The sequence below is a fragment of the Lagopus muta genome, chromosome 1 (assembly GCF_023343835.1).
Source record: "Lagopus muta isolate bLagMut1 chromosome 1, bLagMut1 primary, whole genome shotgun sequence".
Lineage (NCBI taxonomy): Eukaryota > Metazoa > Chordata > Aves > Galliformes > Phasianidae > Lagopus > Lagopus muta.
This window is the reverse complement of record NC_064433.1, coordinates 194075854-194099480: the sequence shown is the minus strand read 5'-3', so window position 1 is coordinate 194099480 and position 23627 is coordinate 194075854. Positions and strand designations below refer to the sequence as shown.

Sequence of the window (23627 nt, the reverse complement as noted above, 5' to 3'; positions counted from 1 at the left end):
GTGGATATTTCTGTTGTGCTTGTATTTGGTGACAAGGTTGGAGGTAGTGTTGTTACACCTACAATTAAGTAAAACAGCATGGGGTTTTCGGGTGCGTCACACACCCAGTGAGCAGCTACATGGAAATGCTCAGAGTGTTGGATTGAGGACATCTTGGTGAGCCCAGCAAGCAATGAAAGCAGAGCTGGAGGAGGGTTTGTTCCTGTAGCTCTCATACGGTGCATTTCTTTGTGTTAGCAGGAGTGGGAACATATAGGTTGTAAGCCCTGGTGGACAATCTTAGGCTGTAGTTCAGTGCAAATCCCTGTGTCTGTTCTTAAGGCTGTGTTTTGGTGGGCTCTCAGGTGTGAGATGGCTGAGCAGAGACATGCAGTGCATGTGGATCAGGTGTGGGGAGCACCGTTTGTGAGAGATGTCTGTTTGTTGAGAGGGCAGATCTGGGCAGTGTAGCTGCCTTGGTTGGTTATCTGAGCACGTGGGTTTGTAGGAAACATCATAAAGGATGGAAGGGAGCTTGCTTGTGGTGCTGCTGAAGTGTCAGTGCTCTCCTCTCCTTAGCAGTTCTGGCTGTTTGCAATGACTTCAGTCGTGCTGTCGTGCATCTCGTGGTTGAAGTACTCAGTTTGCTGAGTATCAGCGGTGAGGAAGATGAGAAATGTCATTTAAAGCTTTGAAAGCTCAACCGGATTCTTCTTTCCAGGTTTAAGGAAAGGAAACTGATAACATACTGAAAATGTTTAACAAATCCTTCGGGACTCCTTTTGGAGGTAACACTGGCTTTGGAACAACATCAACTTTTGGACAAAGTAAGTAATACATCTGAGTCTGTACTTTTGATTTTTGCACTGCTTGGTGTGGTTTATTTTCCACAGTAGAACTGCTTGAGAATCACACAGAGGTGGGGGTTCTCTGTGTCTGATGGGAGCAGGGTGCTGCTGTGGGCTGTCCAGCTCCCTTGCTTGCAGTGATGGGAAGCAGAGCTGTGTTAGCAGAGAATCAGGAGCCCAAGCCTGCTTCACGGGGTCTTTTTTCAGCACACACCAGAATTCTGCATGCTGTTGATGAAGCTTCCTTTTATAAAAGGAGTGGGAAGTTGGATGCTTTGGGGAAGGCATCTTTGCCTGGGCTGGGAGGAAGGTTCATTCAGTTGGGACTGGAATATGGGAAGGAAAAAGCAGGTGATGTGGGAGCTCTCTGGAGATGAACAGCACAGTGAGATTGCTGCCTGTGAAAGCAGACCATCCATCAGTGTGTTTGCACTGCTTGGTGGGAAGAGAAGACAGCTTCTGCTCTTGTATTGCTCCCAAACTAAGATTGGTGCAGAGCAGCTTCCAGGGAGTGGAAGCCTTGCAGCCTGGTGTGGGGCTGAGCATCCTTGCCAGGTGTAGCAGCAGCTGACTCAGCACCGTAGGCTCCTTCTGCAAGAGCTGTGAAAGCATTAATGGTGCTGCTCTGATGCTGAGGTACAGCTGGTCAGGCACAGACTTTGGCTTGGAAGTTGGAAAGGCAATCTCAGTTTAGTTTCTCGTACGTGTGTTCAGAATAAGACTTTATCTAATCTGTGGTGCTCATTTTCCAGATGCTGGCTTTGGTACCACAGGTGGAGGAGCGTTTGGCACGTCAGCCTTTGGGGCAAACAGCAACACTGGGGGCCTCTTTGGGAACACCCAGGCAAAGCCAGGTACTGCAGCATTACAGCTGGAGGCAGAAATGATGACCTTTACCACCAAAACCTCAAACCGAGCAGCAAAACGATGGCAAACGACTCACAGCTTTGTTTCTATCTGCAGGAGGGCTCTTCAGTTCCAACGCCTTTAATCAGCCCGCCACCTCCTCCACCAGCACTGGCTTTGGCTTTGGAACATCCACAGGGACATCCAGCAGCCTGTTTGGTACCACCAGCACTGGTGGGGGCCTCTTCTCATCCCAGAGCAATGCCTTCGCACAGAACAAGCCTGCTGGCTTTGGAAGTGAGTCGAACTCTTGTGTCTGTTGAGTATGGCTGATACAGCTTGACTGAAGCACGGGAAGCTGGGTGTGTGTGGGGGCCTGGTACAAGTGTTAATGTGAAGTGTTAATGTTTGGTTTCGTTGTTATGGTCCACAGTAGGCAGATGCCAGTGTGATATGCTGCAAAACCCGTAGCTGTGATTCTAGCCTTGAGTTTTACACTAATTTACACATAAATGACCAACTGGTGTTTTCTATTCTTAACTAACCTTTGGCTCTGCTTGATTTTAGCTTCTTGTTCTGCTGTTGTAGAGTAATTAAGGTTAGTTCTGCTTCTGGTGCTACAATATTTGAAATGCCCCTTCAGCACTTCTGTCATTCCCTGAAGCAGAAACTTCTGAAGAAAGCCGAAGCTTCCTGTTGTCTCTGTGCACATCCATTTACGGGTGCTGCTGTCAGCAGGATGGAACTTGGTGCTGAGGTTCTCTGCTATTTCCTGGGGTGATGAGATGGAGGGGATCTACACTATGTTAACAGACCACAGCTTTCCAACACTGCCCTGTTTATTTTTTTTCCCTCGCAGTTGATTTCGTTTCCAAACTGTTTTCTAACTCAGGTTGGATATTTGGCGTTAAGCTTTAAATTAATGGTTGTTTTAGTGCTGATCTTTCTGTTCCTGCTTGTTTTTTCAGACTTTGGCACAAGTACCAGCAGCGGAGGTCTCTTTGGAACCACCAACACCACTTCCAATCCTTTTGGGAATCCATCTGGCTCTCTGTTTGGCCCAACCAGTTTTACTGCTGCTCCGACTGGCACAACCATTAAATTCAATGTAAGTTCTGTTTCTCCTTCTTAATTCGGCCTTTTTGCTGTAGGAAATGTTCCATCCTGCAGTTCTATGTGTGAAGCAGTGCCTGGATCCATGAGCTTGAAAATAGGAAGCAGTTAATGCATAAATATGCAGTGTTTTGAAATGGCTTGGAAATACCCTTAGTTGGACTGCTACAATGAAAATGTAATTAACACTGCAATTAATCTGCAAAGAGCCCAGGCTTTTTTGTTCTAATTGAACAGCCCAGAGTAATGCCCTGTGTAGGTTGAGATGTACAGCTGTTCATAGGGTGGGCCTTCATGGGCAGGCAGGAGGTGACAGAGCTCCAGGTGATCACAGCTGAACTCATTCTGGAATGTGGGTCAAAAGAAATGCTCCTGTCACTCACTGGGCATTGGGAATGGAAATGTGATTGGAACAGTGATGCCCTGTGTGTTTTTTGGATGAGTTCCCTTTAAGGGGGGGGGGGGGGGGGGGGGTCCTTGAGGGTCTGTGGCAGTTGAAAATGGAGGACGGCCTGGAAGAAGAGCTGTTGGAAATGGGGTGAGTGCTGTGTGCCCAAAAGGCTGCTTTCTGCTCAGTAGCTGCTCAGTTTAGGGATGGAATGAGCTGGGAATTCCGTTACCTGATGTGACGGAGCAGGGCTGTGCCTGGCATCTCTGCTTGGAGGCACAGCTGCAGCGATCAGCTTGGGCAGGGTTAGAGTGGCACCGGGTGCTTCTTCCTAGGGCAGTAAGATGGGAACGGGGCTGAAAGCCAGCAGGGATGGTGAAATCCTTGGGTGCAGCTGGGGATTTGTTTTTACAGCAGGTAAACAGGTTTTAACAGCATCACAGAATGGTTTGGGCTGGAAGGGAGCTCAAGGATCACGAAGCTCCAACCCCCACCAATGCAGGGCCACCAACCTCCCCATTTCATAGCAGCCCAGGCTGCCCAGGGCCCCATCCAACCTGGCCTCCAACACCTCCAGGGATGGACGGGGCATCACAGCCTCTCTGGGCAGCTGTTCCAGCACCTCACCACTCTCATAGCAAAGAACTTACCAGCATCTGCTCAGAAACAACTGCATCAATAGAGACCTCTCTGGATTTTACATCTGAAGCTTAACCTCTTCTCTTGCAGCCCCCAACTGGTACGGATAGCATGGTCAAGTCTGGAGTTAGCACCACTATCAATACTAAGCACCAATGCATCACTGCTATGAAGGAGTATGAGAGCAAATCTCTCGAGGTCAGTCGATAACGTTCAAACATGTTGATTTGGTACAGCTATTAATTAGTATTGGCTTAGCGGAGCTTTCTTGGACTGTGATAAATAGTGTATGTGCTTGCTAACAAATGCAGCTTTCAGTGTCTGCATCATGCACAGAAGTAGCATGAAACAAAACACGTCGTTGTATTGGTGTTGGTTTTTAATGCGTTCACTGCAGTTTCTGAAGAGCTGAAATTCCACCTTGCTGTGTATCAGGAGGGTGAGATCCTGCTGGGAGCACTGTGCTGATGAGATAATGGCAGAAGCCACGACAAAACTCAGTTGTTTGATGTAAACCACTGCTCTCAAGGATACAGCCATGAAGCCCTCCTGTTCCAGCTTGCTTAACTGATAGCTGAAAACAGGAGTGCTCTGAAAATGTCCTTAGAAATAGAATTGAAGCCCAGGCGTAACTGCAGTGATGCATCTGAGCTCGGGTCTTGTTGATCAGTTCTTGTTTTAAAATGAGCTGTTAGCAGCTGATGTTGTGCCTTCTTGCTGGGCAGGCTGGGAGCTGTGTGAGCATACTGGTGGCCTGGCTTTAGCCTTGCTCTGCTTAAAGAGAAATGGTTTTCCTTTACTAGGAGCTGCGTTTAGAAGACTACATGGCCAATAGGAAGGGGCCCTCGAATCCTGTGGGGGCAGGAGCCACTACAGGCTTGTTTGGGACTTCCACTGCTACTTCAAGCACAGCTACGGGACTTTTTGGCTCTTCTACCACTAATACAGGCTTCTCCTATGGACAGAATAAAACTGCTTTTGGAACTAGTAAGTACTGCCTGCGTGCTGCTCCACTGTGACCAGCTGTGCCAATGCTCCATTAAGCTATTCAGCTGAGCAGGATGAGGAATTGCTGGTGTGAGCTTAGAGTTTGACTGCCTGCATTATCAGTGTTCTGTAATGAGATTTTCTTGCTTTCTGCTAATGAGCAGGCATGAATTCCCTGGCCACAGCCTTGTATGTTTATAGTGACCCAATGAGACCTTGCCACGATCTGTTCTCCAGACCCTTCCAGATTGTGCCAGCCTGGTTTCACACCTTTTGAGCGTTCTTGGATGGAACATAAAAGCCAAATGTAAAGTTAACTGGGAACAGAAGCAAAGATTTGCTGCTTCTGAGGTTAGAATGTGTCTGTCCTTGCTGGCAGGCCCTGCTAGGCTTTATCTTTGGGCTCACTGAGGGCCCACTAAGTGTGAGGGCTCACTAAGCTGCAGTCCTTGAGAGAGATGACCATGCAGGAAGCTGCATGTGCAGCCTGCCCACTGAGGCAGTCAATCCCTGGGAGCAGTGGGGATTTGTATCCTGAGCTGAAGTAAACTGCTTCACAAAGTGAAACTGAAAGCTATTGAAAGCTGTGTTGTTCTGAGGGATAGCAGGGTAAATTCCTCCACTGATTGCCACGTTGTTCCAGCTGTAAGATAACAGAGGCGTGCTGCTTCAGTTCCTGTGTTGAATTTAGGTTTTAACAGCATTACAGAATGGCTTGGGCTGGAAGGGAGCTCAAGGATCATGAAGCTTTAACCCCCCTGTGCCATGCAGGGCCACCAACCTCCCCATTTCATAGCAGCCCAGGCTGCCCAGGGCCCCATCCAACGTGGCCTTGAACACCTCCAGGGATGGACGGGGCATCACAGCCTCTCTGGGCAGCTGTTCAGCACCTCACCACTCTCTCTCTAAAGAAATTCACACAAGGAGAACACAGTAAAATGCACAACTGCTTCCATCTGAGTGCAGCTGGCTGTGTTGGCCTCGTGTGTTTTGCTGTTCCATTGAGCTGAGGTTCTTTTTTTCCTTGTTTGAATGCACTGAGCATGGGTTGGGATAAACACTTGAGGGTGGTTTTTTTTTAAACCAACTTCTTTGTGTTGTAGCTACGACTGGCTTTGGAACAGGAACAACAGGAGGGCTTTTTGGTCAGCAGACTCAAACGACAAGTCTGTTTAACAAACCATTTGGTCAGGCCACGACGACGCAGAACACAGGCTTTCCCTTTGGGAATACCAGCACTCTAGGACAGCCAAACACGAGCACGATGGTAAGATGAGTTGGGTGAGCCCTTCATTGCTGTTGTGTGCCTATTGCAGCTGTGCAGGGGGGGTTGTGATGCAGTCATCCTGGTCTTCCTCAGATTGTTTCACAGCTTCCTTGGAACTCAAATGTGAAGCTCTGAGCTCTGTTCAAGCTCATACAGCTTACAATAAAAGCCTACAGCTTTTCCCAGGTAGCTTTTCCCATGCTTTTGAAGATGGCTGCTCTCAGCAGCTCAAGGATTTCCGATCATATTCATGCAGATGATAAAATTCTCTTACTTGTTATTGATTGTCAGCATTCTGTAGGAATTTATTAACAATTCTATGCTTTCTGGTGGCTAATAAGCATCACTGGGGGGGTCATCTGATCGAGAGGCACTGCATGGCTGTAATTAGTGTATAGCCAGAGGCTCTGGCTACAGATGTGCTGCATTCCTCCTTGCTGCGCTGTGGCTTCTCTCAGAAACCCCTCTGCAATGGTTATTGCCCATCTGCATTGCTCACAGTGGGGGAGGAGGGGAAACTACAGTATGGAGCACAAATTCCTTCGTTTTCCTTACTGTAACTAATTGACTGATTGAATCAAGCTCCTGAAATGTTTTTTCACCTTTTTCCCCATCAAAAAGGAAAACAGCGCAGTATTTATTAACAGACTTCTGGTGTTCATGCTTTTATCATCACAGCTGGACTTTGTGGCATTATTTTAATGCAATTCTTCTTTGTAGGGAATCTTTGGGGCCACGCAGCCCTCGCAGCCCGGAGGCCTTTTTGGAACAGCTGCCACTACCAATGCTGGCACTGCGTTTGGGACCGGAACCGGGCTTTTTGGACAGGCAAACACAGGATTTGGTGTTGGCGGTTCGGTACGTTCCTATTTTTGTACATAAAATGAATGCAAATAAAAACATAATGGCATCTGGAATCTGTGTGTTGGCCTCGTCAGGGCAGTGCTGTGGAAGTGAAGGTGCTGAAGGGCAGGAGTGCAGTTCCTTCTGAGTAGGGGTGGGCAGTAGAGCTGGTGGTGTCTGGAGCAGGAAGGGAGGCCAGACATGGCTGGGGAGCCTTGGCGTGCTGCTGGCAGTACAGGCATTTTGATGGTCCCTGAATGAGAATGAACTTGATTCTCAGTAGCCACTTATTTGGGATTTAATGTGTGCCCTGTGGGTAGAGGAGTGAAAAGCTCTGTGTTCCAGGAGGTGGTCGCACATAACAGCGCTGCTGGGAGTTGGCCTTGTGCTGGGCTTCAGTTCTGCTTTCTTGCCTGCAATGAAACTCATCAACGTTTCTTTTAATATCCTGCTGTCAGGTTTCCAAATTGATGTTTTCTTCCTTCCAGACCCTGTTTGGTAGCAAACCTGCTGGATTTGGAACCACCACGACCAGTACCTCATTTGGTACAACCACTGGCGGCGGGCTCTTTGGTAACAAACCAACCCTGAGTTTAGGAACCAATACAAACACTTCCAATTTTGGTACATATGAAAAAAAGTGGGATTCAGTCACTTAAAACTGTACTGCATATACCACACACCTGGCTGCTGAGTGTCGCATGCTAACGGTTGGGTGTTAGGATCCTCAGGTAAGCCGTCCTTCTGAGGGGCGTTGCTGCAGAGGAGCACCTTGGATCCTGTTTTGTTCCTTTCCTCTGTGCTGCTCCCTGACTTATGACCTAGGTAGTTAAGTTGAAGTCCCGCTGTTTCAATTAGGAAGGTGTAAGCTGTAATTAAGAGCAATTGAAATCAAAGAACTTAGGCAGCATTGTGTGTCTGCAGCCTGTTACACAGCTGTGATTGCAGAGGAGTGCTGAGGGACGCAGTGCTGTCTGGGGTTCAATGGCAGATCTAGGGGATTTATAATAAGAGAGATAAGAAACAGTGTCACTGATAGCTGCTGTCTTTCACACTTTGAGAATCTATAGTTCTGAAGGCTGGGGTCTTGCATGAGTGTTTGCCTGTGACACTGATGGTGTTTGGTGTTCAGCGTGTGATCAGGCAGCAGAAATGTCCAGGAGAAATCCAGGCTGGATGTGGCTCTGGGCAGCCTGGTGTGCTGGTTGGTGACCCTGCACATGGCAGGGGGGTTGAAACTGGGTGATCATTGTGGTCCTTTTCAACCCAGGCCGTTCTTTGATTCTATTAAATGTGTGTTTGTTCAAGTAAATGTCAGTCTTCCTTTGTCTGCTGACACTGAGAGCAGCAGAACTGTTATTCCTCAAGGGGAGCAGGGCTGGGTTTACAGTGTTGAAGATCTGGCAGCTTTTCTGTCTACAAAAAACAGACTAAAAATTGATATTCTGCCATATCCATCTTCCAGAAAGAGGGAAGGAATTGTCCAGCTCTTAGGCTGCCAGGGCAGCACTGCAGCAGGCCCAGTCCCATTGTGGTGATGGAGCTTGGGCACCTTGTTACCCTGTTTTATATGGAAGTTGCTTCCAAATCCCTTGCTGTACTGAGAACCAGACAGCTGGGCATTGCAGCAGAGAGCAGGAGCAATGCCAGTGTTTGTGTTAATGGCCCTGCATTGTTTGCAGCAGTGCAGCAGGCAGAAGTTTGGGTCTGGGGTGCTTCTGGTGCCAGTTTGTGACTGCAGTTGTCTAGCTTAATTCTGTCCTTACACTAATTAATGCCTACGTAATTAACCATGAACAGAATGGTTTTGCAGCCTTCAGTTTACAATCTAACCTGTGTGGTGCTGGATTTGGGTGAGCTTTAGAGGTGTGCTTTTGAGCTGTGCACTCTCCTGGCTGGGGGCTGTTCCTTGCTTTGTCAGTAGGAACCAGAGGTGTGTGTGGTATAGACAGTATGCAGTGGGGATGTTCCTTGCAGGCAGTTCAAGAAACTAAACGTGCTTGATGCTGTAACAGGCAACAGGATAATGATGTCCTTTTTGGCTTTATAAAATACTGGATTTTGTAACAAATTAAAAAGCTTAAGAAAGGAAGACAGTGAATCTCTAAACTGATGTTGTCAGTTGTATAGTTGTAACTCATGTACATTATTTTGACCACTGAAGTCCCTTCTTGCTGCTTGTTTAACATGCATTTTTGGCAGTGGTGTGTAAAATTTGACCTTAACTGTGGCAGAGCTGTCTTTGAGTGGCTGATACTTATTTGTGTTTTAAATTTCATCGCTGATAGCTTTAGATTAATGAGCTCCTGTTTGTGTCCTTGAAGGTTTTGGTGCCAACAATGCTGGAAATAGCTTGTTTGGAAATAAGCCTGCAACGGGGACCCTGGGAACTGGGCTTGGGACAGGGTTTGGAACAGGTAAGCAGTTTTCTGGCTTGTTCTGTCTCAGCTTAAGCACAGTCCTCAAGCTTTGGTGAAGTCTTTGTATCGCTCACTAACTCTGGTGATACAGCAGTGGCTGTAGGAGCTTTGGCTTGAAGTCACAAACCTGTCTTACATCAGAATTGAGCAGAGCTGGACGATGCTGTGCTGATCCACCTGTTAGAAACTGTGGGCAGTGGCACTCCTGGCTGTGGCTGAGGGCTCAGCAGGCTGCTGGTTGCCTCTGTTGGTCTGATTGTGTGAGCCTGGGGTGTCTGTAGCATTCATGCACACCTCGAGTGCTTCTTGCAGCTTGTTAATGAGTTCTTTATGGGATAAACTGGTTATTCCAAGTGTTACAGTGAGTTTTCTCGTGCCGTAGCCCTCGGGGCAGGACAGACTTCATTATTTGGGAACACCCAGCCTAAACTCGGTGGGACGCTGGGAACAGGAGCTTTTGGAGCACCAGGGTTCAATACCTCCACTGCTACTCTGGGCTTTGGAGCCCCTCAGCCTGCTGTAGGTAAGTGTGCATCAGCCTGGGTTCAGTCACTGCTTCCTTCCAGCCAAACAAATGCTGGAGGATCCACCTGAGGCTGCTTCTGCTCTCAGTAGCAACGTAGGCTGTGCAGTTTTTCCCTCCTTAGCATCACGTGTCTGTTCTTCCAAGTGTAATTTGCCATCAACATTCTTAACACTTACAGATGTTTCAGTGCTTTCCTTCCAAAATTTGTAAGATGCTTCCCATCAGTCACTTCAGGTCAGAGCAGTAGATGCATTTCATACATTTAAAAGAAGAAATGTAGTGTTAATTTCTGAAGTAATGCTATCTGGCAGAGCTCAGGGTGCTTAGCAGGTGAGTGTGGTGGTAGAATCTGTCACAGTGCATCATTCTGTGAGTTGTAGTGCCTGCCAAGTCCTGCACTGCGTCCTGCTGGGCAGAGCTGAGTGCTTTGGGGTGGCACACATGGCCATGGTGCTCTACCCCTCACAGGTAGCAGGGTCAGGAAATGGTTTCCAGTGGGATGGAAGGAGGGAGGGGTGGCACACAGCACTGCGTGGCAGGAAGGGGCCCACGAAAGCTGGCTGATGTCTGAGGTTCACCTCCGTGCTGGGGTGGTTGGTGAGATTGCCAGAGAGAAGCTGCTGTTGTATGGCTGAGAGCAGGCAGAGGTGGATCAAAAGATATCAGGTCTTGGAATTAACAACAAGGTGCTTTATGCTCTTTGATGTTCTGTAATGTGATCTCTGTAGGATCTTAATGGGAACTAAAATTAGATGCTGTAGGATTGAAGAGGCCTTTTCTGCTGAGGGGACTTGGGATCTGTGTTTGATCTCTGCAGCAGGAAAGTCAGAATTGCAGCCAGGATTTTTTCTTCTCCAAGACATCAACAGATAATGCTGCAAAAACCCAGCATATGAAGTGAAGGTGTTGGAAGGCCAGGCTCGTCCTCTCGTAGCTCTCCACACTCAGCTTTTGAATGGAAGTGTTTCCAAATTCCAACGAAGGGATAGGATATGGTTTCTTCCTTCAGCATTCTGAAAAGCAGGGAGAAAAGGATGTTAGTTTAGGATTTGGAACTGCTGGGAGGAGAGCCTCTGGCTGAGGGTTGTCTTTTCTGTCTGCCTTGATTCTGTTAGTATTGACTGCTGAAAACTGTTCTTTTTGCAGCGCTGACAGATCCTAATGCATCGGCTGCCCAGCAGGCAGTCCTGCAGCAGCACCTCAATAATTTGACTTATTCACCCTTTGGAGATTCTCCACTTTTCAGAAACCCCATGTCAGACCCAAAGAAGAAAGAGGAGGTGAGTGTGTTAAACTCAATTTCCTGGGAAAGGGTTGAAATGATTTCAGTTGCTACGCTGTCCTGTCTTCACTCAGGTATGCAGTGAGCAGCATAAGGACTTGCCATCTGTATGCTTTACTGATGCAAGATTGACTTTTTCTTTCCTTAATGCTGTCAAACTGCTTGTTCTGGGGCTTCATTTACTTCTGGTACATCACTGCTTGACTTTGGGGTTCCTGCTGAGAGTTGCACTGTGTGACTGTCTGTGTTTGGCATACTTGTAGCATTTGACTTGAGCTTTGCTTATGGCAGCCTGTTGGTTGGTTTGAGAACAGCCACAACGCACTTCTCAGACTTCTGAGGGTGAAGGGATGTGGAAATGGCTGCTGTCCTTCCATATTCTGGAGGGTGACTGTTCTGCTTAGTTGGTGGAGCCCATCTCAGTGCTCCCAGGGGTCTCCTTCCCAAGCTGAAGGGCATAGAATCATAGAATGGCCTGGGTTGAAAAGGGCCGTTGTTGCCATCTAACGGTGGCTGCTGCTTTCCTGTTTGCAGGCTTAGCAGTTTGTGAGGTGGGCAGGGATCACAGATCCATGCAGTGTGGAGCTGCACACAGCTGAGGCACTGCCTTCACCCCCAAAGAGCCCTGCAGGGACTCACCTAGATGGAGCAGAGGCAGCCAAATCACTTCTCTGTCTTTGGCTGACGAGGGTTGGAGGTCCATAGGGAACGTACACACACTCTGTGGATTCACCTGCATGTTTGTGCATTTCTTGAGCTGTAGCTTTGTCTCTATCTGGCTGCTACCTCTGCCCAGATCCTGAGCCCTCCTAGATGCTGAGTCATTTACCTGATATCCTTGCCAGGACAACTCCAGATGCTGGTCCCAAATTCACTCCTGCATTTCTCTCCGTTTGTGTTTGTATGCACAAGTCAGACTGAGAGATTGCACTGAAAGTTAAGGATGTTTTGGATATTGAGAAAGGAGAGAAGGTTGTGATCAGGCACAAGTGTCAATCACACAGTCATGCTGGCTGACAAGGGTGTACACAAAGCCAGCCTGTTTGATACCTTTTCACTCTGTCTCCCTTCACTGTGGCTTCCTCTGAGCACTCCTTAGGTTGAGGGAGCTGGGCTTGGAGAAGAGAAGGCTGCAGGGAGACCTGATGGTGGCCTTCAGTGCTTGAAGGGAGCGGATAAACAGGAGGGGGAACGGCTGTGTGTGAGGGTGGGTGGTGACAGGACAAGGGGAATGGCTTGAAAGTGAGCCAGGGGAGGTTTGGGTTGGATGTGAGGAGGAAGTTTTGGAGGCAGAGGGTGGTGAGGCAGTGGCACAGGTTGCCCAAGGAGGCTGTGGATGCCCCATCCATCCCTGCAGGCATTCAAGGCCAGGCTGGATGTGGCTCTGGGCAGCCTGGGCTGCTGGTTGGCGACCTGCACACAGCAGGGCTTGGAGCTGGATGAGCGCTGTGCTCCTTTGCAACCCAGGCCATGCTGTCATTCCATGATTCCCACTTGTTAGTGGTTACAGCCCTGTTTGGCCCTGCCCAGAGCTGTGTTTGTGGTGTCATGGCCCTTGGTCTTCAGCAACTCCCATGAGCTGTCATCGGCCAGCTTTGTGTCTCTTCCTCTTTACTGGTGTCCCATCATGTCTTTCACTTCCTTAAGGCCTTTGGCAGGTAATAAGGCAGGTGCTGTGTATGTTCCACATGTGCACGATATGGAAATTCCAATTCTTTTTCTTTTCCAGCGGCTGAAACCGACCAACCCTGCAGCTCAGAAGGCCTTAACAACCCCCACCCACTACAAACTGACCCCGCGTCCGGCAACCAGAGTGCGCCCAAAGGCCCTGCAGTCTGCAGGCTCTGCCAAGTCTCAGCTCTTTGATGGCCTCGATGATGATGAGCCATCCCTGTCCAATGGGGCCTTCATGCCAAAGTTAGTTCTTTTCTGTGCATTGGGGGGAGGAGGTGCAGGAAGAACTGGAGCGTGGCCTCAGTTCTGAGCAGATGAACTCCTGAATTCTGTTGCTTTCTGCGACCTGATGTAAATGGGAATAGCAGTAACAGGATTTGTGTTTAATTTGGAGATAAATACTTTCTGTAGAGGAGACGAAAATGGTCATCTTAAAATGTGAACTGCAAAGAGCTGTGAAATGAGGTGAAATTGCAGTGAAGCTTCTGTGAAGTCAGTTAGAAATTCTACAAGGGAAGTCTGTACAGAGTGCAGCTCCCTGCAGCTGAGGTAGCAGGGCTGTTAGGTTTGCTAATGGTGTCGTTTGAAGGAGGGCTGGTGATGATTTCAGGTCCTGACGCTGGTTCTGTGTCAGATTCACAGTGTTGGGGTGGAGTAGTGATGCTGTGCGTGTGTCCTAACGAGGCTTTTGGTTTCAATCTCTAGGAGCACTGGTGGCAATCTCAAAAAGAGCTTTAGTTTTAATCTTTGTTTAATCAAACAGAAATACTTTGGAGAAGGATGAGTCAGTCACTGAAAGACCCTTTGGGCACAAACAAAAAGAAGAAGTGATCGTTGAGCTTCGTTCATATTTGTCTTCACTTTGTTTTCTTTTTTTAGGAAGAGCATCAAGAAGTTGGTTTTGAAGAACCTCAGTGGCAGCAGCCTGTTCTCTCCTGTCAATCGTGAGAACGATGACCTGGCATCTCCATCAGAGTACCCAGAGAATGGAGACAGGTATGGTGGTGGCTGATGTGTGTGTTTCAGCTTGAAAGAAGCACAAACCTGTTCTTCCTGTCTCTAAATTACTGTTACAAAAGTAGGTGGTCATTTCTGAGGACGTCATAATAGCTGATGGGGGAAGCAGGTTGACCTTCTGAGTGAGTGACCTGCCCTCAGGCTGCCCCTCTGCTCTACCTGTGTGCTTATTACCAGCTCACTGCACCCAAACCAGGAGCTCAGAGGGCTGACTTCTCTGGGATGTCTCCTCTCACCTCCTGTAGAGACAAATCACAGCATTTCTTGAGGGAAAAGCTAAACCTGAGCCTGAGGGGAGAAAAGATCCCGAGTAGCTCAACATTTGGATTTTATTGAGAGCTCCTAAAAGCAAGAACTGCTTGCAGGAGTGGAGAAACTTTTTCTAACCACCTTAATCCTAACCTAGGTGGTTCTCAGTAGGACAGGAGCTTTTGTTAGCTGGATTGCCAGCAGCCATGTACAACAGGCAGCTCTGAAGCTGTTGTGGTAGAATGTCTGTAGCAGTAGTGCCTTCATGTTTGAGCTGGTGATGGTGCCTGCAAGACTTAATCTTGCCGTGCTTCTCAAGCAGGGTATTTGGGGCAGAAAAGAGTGATTCCTTGGAATCACCGAATCTTTCAGGCTGCAAATGGCCTTAGGAGGTGTTTGTGTTGAGCAGTCAGCACTGAATTCAGACTGGGTTGTTGAAGACTCCGATGTGGAGCTCTGAGGATGGAGATTCCACAGCCTCTGTTCCAACACTTAGCTGTCCTCGTTGGCTTCCTTGTTTTTATTTGACCACTGTTTCTCATCTTCCTGCCATCCACATCTGTGCATGCCTTGACTCTTGGCTTTTGGTATTGGAAAGCTGCTGTTCCTTTTCCCTTCAGCCCTTTTCTCCGTGCTGAGCAACCCATTTCCCACAGCCTCCCCTAGGGGCACCCTGAGGGCGTTGTGCTGTGCCAGCATGGTGTCAATATATTCCTTGCATTGAGGGGCCCAGGTGGGATGCAGAGTGCTGAACAAGAGTGGAGTAAAAGGGAACGAAAAATGCCTTCCCTTTACCTGCTGCCTCTGCAGTTCGTTGAGTAGGAATGTTTGCTTTTTGTACAAAAAGACACTGAATTGTAATGCTGATGTGAGCCTGTTAGAACGAAATCAGAACTAAAAAACCACTGTTGTGTTCATTGCTTTAGGTTCTTTTTGTCGGTTCCTCCTGATGAAAACCACAGGCAAGATGGCGAGCGTGAGGAGGAGGAGGAGCACCACGAGGTGACGAGATTTTACACCAACCCCATTGCCAAGCCCATCCCACAGAGCCCTGAGAACACAGCACACAAACACCAGAACAGCGTGGATGACACCATCGTGGCCCTCAATCCGCGGGCAGCCCTGCGCAACGGCCTGGAGGGCAGCAGTGAGGATCCCTCGTTCCACGACGATTCCCTTCAGGATGAGCGTGAAGACGAGGCTGAGACGGTGCCCCACGTGCATCCTGCAGGTTGGACTGGGGCTGGAGGCAGGGCTGTCCTCTATGGATAACTCTTGGTGACGTTTAGTCTGTGCTTCTTGTGCTGTTTTGGATCCTCAGTTCTTTGTTTCACTTCCTCCTGTCTTCTTTGGGGTACAAATCTCATTTTTTCTTAATGAGTTACTGAGCAGAATCACAGAATGGTTTGGGTTGGAAGGGAGCTCAAGGATCACGAAGCTCCAGCCCCCCACCAATGCAGGGCCACCAACCTCCCCATCTCACAGCAGCCCAGGCTGCCCAGGGCCCCATCCAACCTGGCCTCCAACACCTCCAGGGATGGACGGGGCATCACAGCCTCTCTGGGCAGCTGTTCCAGCACCTCACCACTCTCTCTCTAAACAACTTCCCCCTGACATCCAACCTCCAGCTGCCCTCCCTCAACTCCAAACCATTTCCCCTTGTCCTGCTGCCATCTCCCCTTTCACAGAGCTGACTCCCCTCCTGTCTGCAGGCTCCCTTCAGGCACTGCAGGCTGCACTGAGGTCACCCCGCAGCTTCTCTTCTCCATGCTCAACAAGCCCAGCTCCCTCAGCCTGTCTTTGTAGGGAGGTGCTGCAGCCCCCTGATCACCTTTGTGGCTCCTCTGGACCCCCTCCAACAGCTCCCTGTCTTTCTTGTGCTGGGAGCAATTGCATTTCATCACCCAGTGTTGTGTTGGTGGTGTAGTGAGATGTGTGGAAGGGAGAAGAAAGGAGCCCCAGTCTGTAATTCTACCATAGCAAACAGTTGTCTGCAGTCCTGGTGGAAGACTGGGAGTTGTGAATCTGTTCAGACTCATGGTTCATAGCAGTGTGCAAGGAGCATTTTAGAAGTTTCCAGGAAAGGAGTGGGCCACATGGTTGTGCCTCTCTGTATTGCATCTGTTCAGTGTGGAGTAAAATTGGAAGATGTAGGGGAGGTTGAGGGGCCTCAGGTCACTTCCTCTTAAGTTTACAGCTTTACAGCTTCATGGGTGGAGAGATGGAGGGTTGTCTTAGCTTGTTAAACTTGTGCAGGTCTGGAGAAGCTGAAAAGACTTGTTCACCCTTTCATTTTATACGTGGCATGTTATAAAACCAAGAGGTGCTGCGTTCAGAGTGAACATTTTCAGAAGCTTCAGCAGCAAGAAATTGTGAATGCAGAATGCTACAGATGGCTCACAGGTTTTAAATGTTGTTAGACAGATTAACAGCTGGAATGAGCATCAGGGAGTGCTAAATGAGACGTGCTGCATCTTGGTCGGCAGGTGCCAAATTAGCAGTTCCCAAATTAGGTGCTGAAAGGATGTCTGTCATGTGTTGCTGTGTGTGTGCTTTCTGTGTTTGCCTGTAGATCTGCTGCTGATCTCTGCTGAAGGTGGGCTGTAAGGCAGAGGAGCCTGCATGGCTCTGCAGGCAGTGGGAACTGAGGCATTTCTCTGCTTGTGTTGCACTGATTCTCAGTTTTAGAGCCATTGTTCCATTTCTCCTCCAAGCCTGGACAGCTGAGTCACCAGCAGTGCTGTCATCTCAGTTCTTTGTTCTTCCTCTTGTAGGAATCGTTCTAACCAGAGCTGGCTATTACACCATCCCATCTATGGAGGAGCTGGCCAAGTTCACCAATGACAAAAATGAATGTATTGTGACTGACTTCACCATAGGCCGTAAAGGTGAGCACCTAAAGCATTTCTCCTTGTTTACATCAGAAATGGTGATTTTTAAAGCTGTGGAATCTGAATCTGAGTTCCATACTTCAGTCTAATGCTGAGCAGCACCCCTGCATTGTGAGCAGCTTGCAGTGAAATGAGAGATCTTTCACACTGACATTGCTCAGCTGGTGGATGAGCTGAAAGCTGCAGTGGGAAAACAAACAGAAATGCCAGTAGCTTTAAGATGCCTGCTGTCCTTGAGCAGAGAGATTGGTAGAGGAGCTTGCAGGAGCAGAATGCAAACCTGATTGTTGTTTCAGTCTTACTGCCTGCACTGGAGCTGGCTGGGCTCTAATACAAAGCCTTCAGCCTGAGCTGTGTTCTTTGCTGCTTCTATTTAAAAACAATAATTAAAAAAATTATATAGCATGTACTACTTTAAAATACTTCATCCACGTGCCATAAAACTGAGGGTGTGATTGGCACAGAAAGCTCTTGGTACTGATATTGTCAAAGAGCTGACAGTGAAGTTGATGGCATCTTCAGTATTTTCATAGTGGGAAGTGGGAGCCAGCTGTGCTGTGTTCTGAGGTGTGGCAGAGCTAGGAGGGAACAGAAGTGCAGCAGAGACTTGAGCTATCTGTCAGGAGGTAATCAAGGGCAATTAGTGATGCTGGGCTATGTTTGTTTTGCTTTCCAGGTTATGGATCGATTTTCTTTGAAGGAGAAGTGAATCTGACCAACCTGAATCTGGATGACATTGTGCATATCCGTAGGAAAGAGGTTATTGTCTACCCAGATGATGAAAGAAAGCCACCTATTGGTGAAGGCCTCAACAGGTAATGCTGTGCACACACTCTGCAAGGTTGTTTTTATTGTGTTGGCACTGTTTGCAGGCAGCTGCTGGGAAATGTAAATCTGCAGTGGGGGTTCAGGCTGCAGCACCGTGCAGTTGCTGAGTATCTGCAAGGTTCTTAACCAGAAATTTGGTTATAAACCTCTTCTGAGGTGCAGCAAGTAGAACAAGGGGCCCAGTGTTCATCTCCTGTGTGTGCTCTGATAGCCCTGTGTGAACCCTTGTTGTCACTTATGCTCTTGTCCATCTCTAACAGACGAGCTGAAGTTACACTGGATGGAGTCTGGCCTACGGATAAAACTTCTCGTGGCTTGATAAAAAGCCCAGAACGGCTGGCAGAGATGAATTATGAGGGCAGGCTGGAGTCTGTGTCTCGGAAGCAGGGCGCTCGCTTCAAGGAGTACCGCCCTGAGACTGGATCCTGGGTGTTCAAGGTAATGGTCCTGGCCTCCTGTGGGCTGTGTGGAGTAGCAGCAGTAGTCTGAGAAGTAGTTCTGAATTCAGACTGTGCTGAAACGTGAAGTCCTTTCCTGTAGCATAAACTGTGCTGACTGAACTGGCCCAAGCTTCTTTGAGTGACTGAAGGCGTTCAGTGGAAGAGCTTCCTTACTTAGAGGGTGACTGAGTGCTGGCAGTGGTACTCAGGGAGGTTGAGGAGTCTCAGAGCTCTTCAGAACCATTTGGCCATAATGCTGGGCACTCTGCTCCCAAGGTTTCACAAACCCCATCACAGAATGGTTGGGTTGGAAGGGAGCTCAAGGATCACGAAGCTCCAACCCCCCACCAATGCAGGGCCACCAACCTCCCCATCTCACAGCAGCCCAGGCTGCTCAGGGCCCCATCCAACCTGGCCTTGAACACCTCCAGGGATGGACGGGGCATCACAGCCTCTCTGGGCAGCTGTTCCAGCACCTCACCACTCTCTCTCTAAACAACTTCCCCCTGACATCCAACCTCCAGCTGCCCTCCCTCAACTCCAAACCATTTCCCCTTGTCCTGCTGCCATCTCCCCTTTCACAGAGCTGACTCCCCTCCTGTCTGCAGGCTCCCTTCAGGCACTGCAGGCTGCACTGAGGTCACCCCGCAGCTTCTCTTCTCCATGCTGAACAAGCCCAGCTCCCTCAGCCTGTCTTTGTAGGGAGGTGCTGCAGCCCTCTGCTCATCTTTGTGGCTCCTCTCCAACAGCTCCCTGTCTTTCTTGTCCTGGGGGCTCCAGCCCTGGACGCAGTGCTGCAGATGGGGCCTGACGAGGGCAGAGCAGAGGGGGACAATCACCTCCCTGTCCCTGCTGGCCACCCCTTTGACACGTTTGTCCTTCTCATTGCACAGGTGGCACACTTCTCCAAATACGGCCTGCAAGATTCAGACGAGGAAGAGGAAGAGCATCCTTTAAAAGTGGATGCAAAGAAGTTAAAAACCACCCCAGTGCCTCCTCCTGGGCATCTGCCACCTCAGCAAATCGCCTTAAACGGCAAGCCAGCGCCTCCAGCTCAGGTAGAAGGAGGACAGTGACAAAAAGGGAATTGGAAAAAATGAAATGTGAAGAATTATCTGGTGCCTGGGGAGGGGTTGCTCGAGTGAGAAGTAGCCTGGAAACCAAAGAGCCAAGCAGTATACAAACTGATAAACTCAGTAGCTCTTCTGACCTCTCAATGAGTGTTTGCATGTTCTTTTTCCTTGAGATACTTGGCACTTCATACTGGAATGTAGGGGGCTGGGAAGGCGTTCAAGCCTTGTTTCTTGATTCTGGTCTAGACTGAACTTGGCGTTTTTGCCACCTATGGGAGAAAAGCTTGTTTTTGTTAGTACTGGTTACATTCTATATGATTATAATGCCTTGTGCTGCCTGCCTCGAGAATGGCCTTGTGCATTGCTTTGACTTGACCCTCATTTAGTAAGTGAGACTGTATGCTTTTATATTCAAAGAATGTGCCCTATCTTTATTAAAAACTACTTTTTGAGGCCGATCATGCACTGTATTTTTAAATATACTGAAATGAGGTGTGATGCCACTGAAGCTTTGTAATACACCTTCAGTGTATGCCTGCGTGCCAGGGAAGGCAGCACTCTGTGCCTTTACTGCTCAGCTCTTATGGTCTAACATTAACTTCCTTCACATGGTCTCACTGCACCTCATACACTGGCATCTTCCAGATGTGATAAGCTAAATTAGTCTGCTTTGTTTTCCACCCACGGTTAAACAGATCCCATTTGGAAGGCATTGTGGCACTGATGGGATGGGATGTGCACTTCATGCCAGGTGCTGAGGGCAAGTGTTTGTGAATGAGCTGTGGTTCTTTTGGAGTCACTTCTCATAAAGCAGCGTGCAAGTGCAGAGAGCAGGAGACTTCTCCAGAGCTGGTTGTGAGGGAGAAAGCAGCCTTCAGCAGTCAGGGCAGAAGGGCTGAGCAGCAGGACAGGTATCCAGCAGCTGGACAGGCTCTGCCAAAGCTGGTTTTGTTTTCCCCTTCAGTAATCTGTGACTGCAGATCAACGCTGCACATCACTGCAGGGTGAAAGCGGATCTTTAAGCTTGCAGCTCCCTGAGGCACAGATCCTGTGTCAAGGTGTGTGTGCTGCTCTCCTGATGCCCTGTACCGTGGGGAAGCAGAGGAGTTTCTATTTCTGGGGCTCTGAAGTCAAAACATGAAAGCAGCTTCAGAGGCAGTCATGTAAAATAGGTTGAACGCTCGTCTTCTCTAGCAGCACCTGGAGCTGGGCTCTTGGCCAGTGGCTTTGGGTAGCTTGAGGATGAGGATCTGCTCACTGCATGGTGAGAAACAGCAAGCTGTGTTTTGGCACTGCTTGCACAAAAGAAGAATTTCATGACTTCTGTGGTAGGAATTCTCATCAAATCAACCTGGGATGCTTTTTTTTTATCTTATGCAGTCTGTGGTTTAATCTCAACTTCTGTAGAAGCAAGTGAGCCTTTGCAGCTCTGCCACCTTAGGATGTAGGGGCCTGGACACGTGGCACCAGGTGACACAAATGCTTTTCAGTACAGCCAGCTCTTGCATTGTGGGATCATAGAAAGAAAGAATGGCCTGGGCTGCAGAGGAGCACGGTGCTCATCCAGCTCCAAGCCCTGCTGTGTGCAGGTCGCCAACCAGCAGCCCAGGCTGCCCAGAGCCACATCCAGCCTGGCCTTGAATGCCTGCAGGGATGGGGATGTGTGCAAGTTACATCTGTAATGTGCTTGTAGCTCAGCTCTGGCTGAAACTCACAGAATCATGGAGTGGTTTGGGCTGAAAGGGACCTCAAAGATGATCCAGTTTCAACCCCCAGCTGTGGACAGGATTTACAGCCCCTAAGTCAAGCAGCAGCTCAGGCTGTTTAGGGCCCCATCCAGTCCTGATCTCCAGGGATGGGGCCCCCACAGCTCTGGGCTCAGTGTCAGAGCCTCGCTGCTCTCTAGGTAAAGAATTTCCTCCTCCATCTGGCCTAGATCTCCCATTCTGAAGCCATTCCCATTGACCGCAGCCCTTCAGCTCCGACCTTCCGGCCAACTCCTTATCCCCCAAACAGCCACCCTCTGATCCATGCCTCCTGTTTAGAGATAGGGATGTGGTGTGGGACCATGTCAAAGGCCTTGCATACATCCAGCTGGATGGCTTCCTTTGCCCTTCCCTTTACCCACCTTGTACCATTGCAGAAGGCCTCCAGATGGATTGGGCACGGCCTGCCCTTGGTGAAGCCATGCTGGCTTTCAGATCACGATCACATCTCTGCAGTTTGGGAAGTTTTCAGGAACTGGATTTGGGCTTTTCTTCTCTCCCTAACTTGAATATTCATGACTTTATTAGTATTGTGAGTGGCTGCACTGTCACCTTTCTGTATTTAAGCACAACGAGGGGAGTAGTGAAACTCCTGTTTGGGGTTGTGAATCTATTCTGCACAGTGCAGGCGCTGCTCCCTGCTGCTTCCATCTGCTTCTAAGTGCTGTCCTTACAGTCTCATTTTTGCCTCATGTGATGGCCTTCGTGGCACTTCTTGGCTGGCTTTAATGAGCTCAGTAGCAGCCCAATGGAGTATACTTCTAAATTCCTTGGTGTGGTTGCCAGTGAGGTACCTGCCATGGGCTCCTTGCTCATATTCATGCCTTTTCTATGCATTGTATGTTGCATTGTGCATCACTGCATCTGGAAAGCAGTCAGCTGTAAAGATGCATCTTTCCCAGGACACCCCTATCCAGGGACCTGGGATGAGAGCTGGAGCCTGGCTTAGAGCACAACAGGAGCATCAGAGGGCTGGAACCTGGAAGATGCTCAGCTAATTAGGCCCACACTGATTGCTGTTGGCCAGGTGCTGCTTTCTGGCTGAGCCATTAGCTGCACTCTGCCAGCAGTGGATGCCCCTCTCCAAGGGTTTTGTCCCATCAAACTATTTTGGTAGTGAGGCTGGAAGGCAGCTGAGCAGCTTGCTGTCACATCCCATGTTGGGTGTGAGGCAGCTCAGAGCACAGGTGGGCTTTGGGCTGGAGGTGATGGCACTGCTGGAGCACCATTCTGCCGTCTGCTTATCTTTGGGACTGGCTGAAGGTTCCTTGGCCCTGCCTGGAAGGTGAAGCTGAGTTCTTGTAAGCAGCTGGAGGTTGTAGAGCTCAATTCAGCATCATCACAGAGGTGATACCACGTGAGTGCCTTCAGAAAACCCATCCGTTGAGTTCATCCTGCCTTGGACTGGAGCAGACATGAGAAATTTAGCTACTGATAGACAGTGCAACTCTCCAATCCAGTGACATGTCCTGCTTTGTAACAACAATAAAAAGAACTACATGTGCACACATAACTCTGTGAGGCAGTATTGGGATCGTGAAGGTTATCGTGTCCGTTTGTGGAACGTGGCCTCACGTTATACAGTGTGACAGCTGGGGAGACAAAGCAGGTATCACGGTGTTGCTCATCACCTGCCATGGGCAGCAGCAGCCAGTGCTGCACAATCCCTGTTCCTGAGCTGGCTGCTGCCATCTGAAATGTCCCGGGTTCAACTCTGGCCCAGGAAGCTTCTCTGTGTGATAGCATTGTGGGGGAGAAGGGGATGCACAAACCTTGTTTTCTTTTCTGCTCGCCTGGAAATGGAAAGCTGAAGAGCAGCTTCCTGCACTGAATGGCACAAAGTGGTAAACTGCAGGAGGACACAACTAAGCTGTGACTTCCCCTTCACTTTAACTTGCACTGTTAACGTTGCGACACTGAAGAAAATGGGAACGGGTTCTATGTTCCTCCCTAAACTTAAATTGGAGTCTTGACACGAGCAAGGCGGTGCTCCGCTTCGTGTGCAGGTGATTGTTGGAGATATTAAGGTCGTTTTCTTAGCGAGCTGTTGGAATCTGTTGTTGTCTGATGCCACCCCTGTGCCTGTATCCGCAGAGCCCCGAGGTGGAGCAGGTGGGCAGAGTGCTGGAGCTGGACAGTGACATGGCAGACGTCACCCAGGAGCCTCCCCAGGAGCCTGCAGTGCAGGACAGCATGGCAGAGGAGCTGGAGGCAGTGCCTGCTTCTGCTCACATCGCGTCGACGCTGGGCATCAACCCCCATGTCTTGCAGGTAAGGCCTCGTGCTTTTCTCTCTGAGAGGTGCTTTGGCACCTGTTGGTGATGCTCGGTGTGCCTGCCCTGTCTGTGTGCCTCTGTGTTTGTGGGGGATCTTCAGAGGTCCAGAAAGCTTACAGCAGAAACACCGAAGCACCTTGAAAACGATTTCAAAGCTCTGAATTGGTGAGCTCATACCTAACCTGGGCTGCTTCTGACCCAGTTAGGGCCGGCCGTGTTAATGGGATAGCTGAGTTTGACCTTGTGGCCTGTTGTTTTGGCTGATAGTTTGGTTT

At 49.1% G+C, this 23627-nt stretch overlaps 2 protein-coding genes across 5 annotated transcripts in view; one reads left to right on the top strand and one right to left on the bottom strand.

Moving 5' to 3' along the window:
* The window catches only part of NUP98 (nucleoporin 98 and 96 precursor), a 39000-nt gene that overhangs the window by 1227 nt on the left and 14146 nt on the right, over positions 1-23627 (top strand). For 2 of the 4 annotated variants that reach the window (XM_048950223.1, XM_048950232.1), the window contains exons 2-21: positions 701-806; positions 1580-1681; positions 1791-1970; positions 2642-2781; positions 3904-4011; positions 4617-4800; positions 5904-6067; positions 6788-6925; positions 7399-7534; positions 9235-9327; positions 9713-9853; positions 11003-11136; positions 12868-13055; positions 13692-13808; positions 15005-15309; positions 16853-16966; positions 17646-17784; positions 18058-18235; positions 19131-19295; positions 23171-23347. In XM_048950223.1, the coding sequence (XP_048806180.1) occupies positions 734-806; positions 1580-1681; positions 1791-1970; positions 2642-2781; positions 3904-4011; positions 4617-4800; positions 5904-6067; positions 6788-6925; positions 7399-7534; positions 9235-9327; positions 9713-9853; positions 11003-11136; positions 12868-13055; positions 13692-13808; positions 15005-15309; positions 16853-16966; positions 17646-17784; positions 18058-18235; positions 19131-19295; positions 23171-23347 (2976 nt within the window). In that variant the 5' untranslated portion in view covers positions 701-733. The remainder of the gene's footprint in view (positions 1-700; positions 807-1579; positions 1682-1790; positions 1971-2641; positions 2782-3903; positions 4012-4616; positions 4801-5903; positions 6068-6787; positions 6926-7398; positions 7535-9234; positions 9328-9712; positions 9854-11002; positions 11137-12867; positions 13056-13691; positions 13809-15004; positions 15310-16852; positions 16967-17645; positions 17785-18057; positions 18236-19130; positions 19296-23170; positions 23348-23627) is intronic. The other 2 variants (XM_048950242.1, XM_048950240.1) reach the window with 2 other exon arrangements.
* The window catches only part of PGAP2 (post-GPI attachment to proteins 2), a 58872-nt gene that overhangs the window by 23343 nt on the left and 11902 nt on the right, over positions 1-23627 (bottom strand). The gene's annotated exons all lie outside the window — the stretch shown is intronic.